Below are 6,295 nucleotides of genomic sequence, written 5' to 3'. Positions count from 1 at the left end.
CCCCAAGTTCATCAAGTTAATCCGCCACAAACTTACAACCTGGAAGTGGAACATCCATCCTTTCTGTGATAGCTAGATCTTATGTTGCCTGAAAAGAAGCTTCATGCACAATAAGATTGATATCACTCAGCTCGCACTTCTGTCGCCTTACATCATCTGTCACCTACTAGGCGATTAAGAAACTGCAGGGAATCAATTGGTGTACTGATCAATGATTAGCCAGCAGTGTCCTGTGCAGGCCCAGCAGGGAGGAATCACGTTGCGTGCAGCGGAGCTACAAAGCATCTTGGACTCGTACGGTCACGTAACTTGATCTTGAATCGACGCAAATACACATTCTGGTAGTCCAAACACGTACATTGGTCAGGCACATGTGGCCACCTACACCTGTAGTTTTCAGAGCTCCGAACTACTCTCTTCATCCCAAATTCTTCATCCCAAATTGTAGGTCGTTTTGTATACGGACGACGTTTTCGTGAAGCGGATGCCATTATTTCGTCCGAGGATTTTGCAACGATTATTTGCCTGGACTAACACCTTTCCTTCTTCATGGAAAGCTCAGTGTCACCACCTCACTCGCATTTGCAGAAAGGTCGCGGCGTTACCTACTAAAGAGTTGTTACACCTTTAAGAGGCACAGCTTTTGTTGCTAGCTAGCTTGGTGAGTGGGCTGGTGCTTCAGTGGTGCGCATCACTGCCGCCTCCAAGAACCAATGGCATTACTACCATTCTGTTGTGAATTAGACGGCTTAAATTCAATCAAATACTCCCGCTCATTCCAAATATAACGTACTTGATACTGTAGTTTGACCAATAATAATATCTAAAAGAACATATTATTTAAATACAAAGAGTTGCATATTAGTACGAGAGTATGTTTCATGATTAATATAGTGACATCGACTTAGGCCCCGTTTGGTAGAGCTTCGGCTTCTCATAAAACGGCTTCGGCTTCGGCTTCTTCGGTGGAGTGGCTTTTTTAGTGAAGCTGAAGCCGTTTTGCAAAACGTTTGGTAAAACGACTTCTCAATGGCAATATATGTAATATTATGATCACTTAATGCTTGGAGAGAGAGGAGAAGCCGGTGAAGCCACTTTTTTCGGCTTCTCCTCTCTAGTGTAAGCCGTTTTGCGGCTTCTCCTCGGCTTTGGTGGTGAAGCCGTTTTGAAATTGACCCTTTGGTAGGGCTTCATCAAAAGCCGGTGGAGAAGCACTTTGAGAAGCCCTACCAAACGGGGCCTTAATGTCTGCGCGCATCTTCTGCAGCTCAATGTTTTCTTTTTTCATATTTTCGGCACAGTGTTGACATTATGACATTTTGCACAAAGTATTGGAAGTGTCCATATTTGAACATCTCGTGTTTACTATTTTTTCCAAATTTTAATAGCTTTTGAAACGCAAAAAAATGTACAGAAACCAGGTCCAACAGGTACGTAACGTCCCGACCGCTCGTGCATTTCAGGGTTAATTTGAAGCTTGAACAAGCAACGCCACAACTAACAGCAAAGCTGTCCGTGCAACATTTATACGTGAGACTACCAGAATCCGCGTAGTCTTCGTCTCAAGATTAAAATTTGGTCGCCGTTTTCAACGACTTCGAACAACCGTCCAGGACGGGAGTACAAATGGAGTCAGCACACACGCACACGGAGGATGTACCGCCAATGACAGGGTTGCCCTCAAACCAACGCTTCCATGCTTTTCCACTTCAACTGAAACTCACCAAATGCTCATGAACGGTGGCCACCGGGTCATCGAGTTTGAATGACAATCCCTTGCATGGCAAATAAAAGGGCCTGAGTTTTCTATTTATTTTTAAAAAAATATAAACATTTTATTTGATTAAATTTTTCTAGCTCAACCATTTTTTTTCAACAAATTAGCATGGTTACCATGAAGTTATTATATATGAGAAAGGAAGATAAACAGCCATGGCCACATGGTACGAAAACCAACGCATAAATTTGCAGGAAATTTGGTAATATTTATGCAAAGTACGAAAACCACACGGACTCATCACTCCAAAAAAAGAGAAAGAGTCCATGAAAGCAGAGGTGGGGCCCATCTTTCCCCCTTCAAGTTTAGCCCCAGGGCCCAGAGCTCCTTCCCCCTCCTCCCCTGTTTCGGCGCCAACTAATTAGCCGCCCTCCCTCACTGCAGAGGCCGGCCTTCTTCTACCTGCTCTGCTTCGGCTTTCCGCTTCTGGCTTCACCACCCCACCACTCCTCTTGCTTGCGGCCTCGTCCAGCGGTAAACACCGAGCGCTGATCCAAAAGCGAGGGGAAAAGATCTAAAGCGCGGCAGGTGAAAGAATCGGAAACCAGGAACGCATTCCCACTCCTCGCCCAGCACGGCTCAGATATAAGCTCGCCATCACCAGAACCACCCCTTTCCGTCCTCCTCTCCCACTCCCTCCCTCTTCCCTCCTCCCGCCCTCTGCCATTGCCCCTCGACGAAGAGAGAGAGAGAGAGAGCGCGAGCGAGCCGGGCCGCCCCAGGCCGTCGTAGCTAGGTGACGCCACCATGTCCGGCGGCGCGCTCCTCGTCGCCCTGCTGGCGGCGGCGGCGGTCATCATCGTCTCGTCCCCTGCCCCGGCCAATGCCGCGGTGTCGTACGACCACCGCGCCGTGACCATCAACGGGCAGCGGCGCGTGCTCATCTCCGGGTCAATCCACTACCCGCGCAGCACGCCGGAGATGTGGCCGGACCTGCTGCAGAAGGCCAAGGACGGCGGCCTCGACGTGGTCCAGACGTACGTGTTCTGGAACGGGCACGAGCCGGTGCAGGGGCAGTACTACTTCGGCGACCGCTACGACCTCGTCCGCTTCGTCAAGCTCGCCAAGCAGGCCGGCCTCCTCGTCCACCTCCGCATCGGCCCCTACGTCTGCGCCGAGTGGAACTTCGGGTGGGTGCGCCATCGCCATCATCATCCATGGAATTCTTGTTGCTTCAAGAACTGTTCCTTAACTAGCTCTTCGTTCCGCCATGGAATTCATGGATGTTTGCTGCAGTGGGTTCCCCGTGTGGCTCAAGTACGTCCCCGGCATCAGCTTCCGGACGGACAACGGGCCGTTCAAGGCGGCGATGCAGGCGTTCGTGGAGAAGATCGTGTCGATGATGAAGGCGGAGGGGCTCTTCGAGTGGCAGGGCGGGCCCATCATCCTGGCGCAGGTGGAGAACGAGTACGGGCCCATGGAGTCCGTCATGGGCGGCGGCGCCCAGCCCTACGCCAGCTGGGCAGCCAAGATGGCCGTCGCCACCGGCGCCCGCGTGCCCTGGGTCATGTGCAAGCAGACGACGCCCCCGACCCCGTGGTAAGTCTCTGCTCTGCTCTGGTTTGGGTTTGGTTTAACCACTCCGCTTGATGACCTTCTCGCCGTGCTCCGGTCGGTCGACGCAATTAAATGATTAATTACCGGTGGATTAATCCGTCGCCTTCGTTACGACATCGCTGCCTGCAATGGTCCCTCCTTTCCAGCTCGCTGCCAACTTTGCTTGCCGCCAAACAATTATGCCTGTCCCAATTCATGCTAATTGCTCAGCAATTATGCAATTATCTTCAATTTCGTTTGATACGGTACTAGATTCTTTGGTTTCGCTACGTTCCTAAGTTGATGATGCTTGCCTTTGCGCAATGGTGATGGATTTTCAGATCAACACCTGCAACGGGTTCTACTGCGACTACTTCACCCCCAACTCCAACAGCAAGCCCACCATGTGGACGGAGGCCTGGAGCGGTTGGTTCACGGCGTTCGGCAAGCCGGTGCCGCACCGCCCGGTGGAGGACCTCGCCTTCGCCGTGGCGAGGTTCATCCAGAAGGGCGGGTCCTTCGTCAACTACTACATGGTGAGTCGATCACTGACTGGCAGTGAGTGAGTGTGTGAGCGAGGCTGGCTCGATCGATCGAGCTGAGCTGCCACATGGGTCAGCCAAGTCACATGAGCTGCCGTACGTGTAGATGCGTATGGGGTTTTGTTTTTTGTCAATGGATAATGATGCTTAGCATGTGCTTGGTTCTTCTTCAGTACCATGGCGGCACCAACTTCGACCGGACCTCCGGCGGGCCCTTCATCGCCACCAGCTACGACTACGATGCGCCAATCGACGAATACGGTAATCCACCATGGAGATTTCAGTTTCAGTATAACAGTTAAGACTGAATGTTGCAGTAGGATGTTAATTCTGAATGTGCTTCTCTGATGGTCTGAAACTGAAAGCGTGGCATGCCATTCTGCAGGTCTGCTGAGGCAGCCGAAATGGGGTCACCTGAGGGACCTGCACAAGGCCATCAAGCAGGCCGAGCCGGCGCTCGTCTCCGGCGACCCGACGGTCCAGTCCATCGGCAACTACGAGAAGGCGTACGTGTTCAAGTCGAGCGGCGGCGCGTGCGCGGCGTTCCTGTCCAACTACAAGACGAACGCGCCAGCGACCGTGGTGTTCAACGGGCGGCGCTACGAACTGCCGGCGTGGTCCATCAGCGTGCTGCCGGACTGCAAGACCGCCGTGTTCAACACCGCGACGGTGAAGGAGCCGTCGGCGCCGGCGACGATGAGCCCCGCCGGCGGCTTCTCGTGGCGGTCGTACAGCGAGGCCACCAACTCCCTGGACGACCGCGCCTTCACCAAGGACGGCCTGGTTGAGCAGCTCAGCATGACGTGGGACAAGTCCGACTACCTGTGGTACACCACCTAGTGAGTGACTCTGACTCCGATCCGCCATCGTCGCTGAACCTTCTCCTCTTCCATTGTTTGGCTCTGAAACGGCAGCTTGCATTGGTCTCTCTGTTCTTCGTGATGATCTCTGAATGCTTGCTGCAGCGTCAACATCGACTCGAGCGAGCAGTTCTTGAAGTCCGGCAAGTGGCCGCAGCTGACCATCTACTCCGCCGGCCATGCCCTGCAGGTGTTCGTCAACGGGCAGTCATACGGTACTGATGACTGGATCTTCTAGCTGTTCTGTCAGAGCTGCTGCATCTTAAGAATTTGTGATTGATTGATCAGTTAAAGTTTGCAGAATTCAAGTGAACAATCAATCCTTCGTTTTCTGTATCGCAGGCACCGCGTATGGCGGCTACGACAGTCCCAAGCTGACGTACAGCGGGTACGTCAAGATGTGGCAGGGCAGCAACAAGATCTCCATCCTCAGCGCCGCCGTCGGCCTCCCTGTAAGTTCGCAAGAAATTCAGAGTAACGAAATCTTTGCCATTGGAACTCTTCTTCCAGTTCAGAGTTCAGACCATCTTGTGATCCTGAAACATGAACAATCTCTTGTTGTTCGTCCTCCTGCAGAACCAGGGCACCCACTACGAGACGTGGAACGTCGGCGTCCTCGGCCCGGTGACGCTGTCCGGCCTGAACGAGGGGAAGCGGGACCTCAGCAACCAGAAATGGACGTACCAGATCGGCCTCCACGGCGAGTCGCTGGGCGTGCACACCGCCGCCGGGAGCTCCTCCGTCGAGTGGGGCGGCGCCGCCGGGAACCAGCCGCTGACATGGCACAGGGCCTACTTCAACGCGCCGGCCGGCGGCGCGCCGGTGGCGCTGGACCTGGGCAGCATGGGGAAGGGCCAGGCGTGGGTGAACGGGCACCACATCGGGCGGTACTGGTCGTACAAGGCCGCCGGCGGCGGCGGGTGCGGCGGCTGCGGCTACGCCGGCACCTACAGCGAGACCAAGTGCCAGAGCGGCTGCGGCGACATCTCACAGCGGTACTACCACGTCCCCAGGTCGTGGCTCAACCCCAGCGGCAACCTCGTCGTGCTGCTCGAGGAGTTCGGCGGCAACCTCTCCGGCGTCACGCTGGTGACCAGGACGGCATGAGGAGGGAGAGGGAAGATTGGAAGAAGACGAGGAGGAGGAGGAGGAGGAGGAATTGTGAATAATTTTCTGGGAACTTGGAAGAGACGAGGAAAGGGCACACACATGATACCGATTGTTTCTTGTTCGTATCTATACGAATACGGCGTACATACGGACACGATTGGTGAGTCGTTGCGATTATACGTACGTACACAGAAAAAAGTAGTATTTATTGGAGATGTATTATTGGAGTTGGCCGCCGGCACGGCTGCAGGAACTGCAGCTCCGGAACGGCCGGCCGGTACACAATCTCTGTTGAATTGAATACAGTAGTATGATTTTGCTCTGCATTCTGCAGAATGCCTTGGTTCACGCAGAAATTCATTTTATTTGGAGAAATTTGCAGCATTGAGTTGTAAATGGGTTATTTATTCCTGCCATTATGTATATGAAGGAACTAAGTATTCTTTTACCCCTTTTTTACCACTGTCTAA

General features: G+C 53.3%; 1 protein-coding gene across 1 annotated transcript; it reads left to right on the top strand.

Annotated features, from left to right (window-relative positions):
- Window positions 1-2,166: 2,166 nt before the first annotated feature.
- On the top strand, window positions 2,167-6,295 carry LOC101767193 (beta-galactosidase 9-like). Its single transcript, XM_004965984.4, is given in 9 exon segments — window positions 2,167-2,907; window positions 3,014-3,294; window positions 3,297-3,316; window positions 3,655-3,849; window positions 4,029-4,116; window positions 4,241-4,694; window positions 4,821-4,930; window positions 5,058-5,167; window positions 5,292-6,295. Coding segments are annotated over 9 exon segments (2,172 nt in total). The 5' UTR covers window positions 2,167-2,524; the 3' UTR covers window positions 5,823-6,295.

This window comes from Setaria italica, chromosome IV (assembly GCF_000263155.2).
Source record: "Setaria italica strain Yugu1 chromosome IV, Setaria_italica_v2.0, whole genome shotgun sequence".
Lineage (NCBI taxonomy): Eukaryota > Viridiplantae > Streptophyta > Magnoliopsida > Poales > Poaceae > Setaria > Setaria italica.
This window is presented reverse-complemented; position numbering and strand designations above follow the sequence as displayed.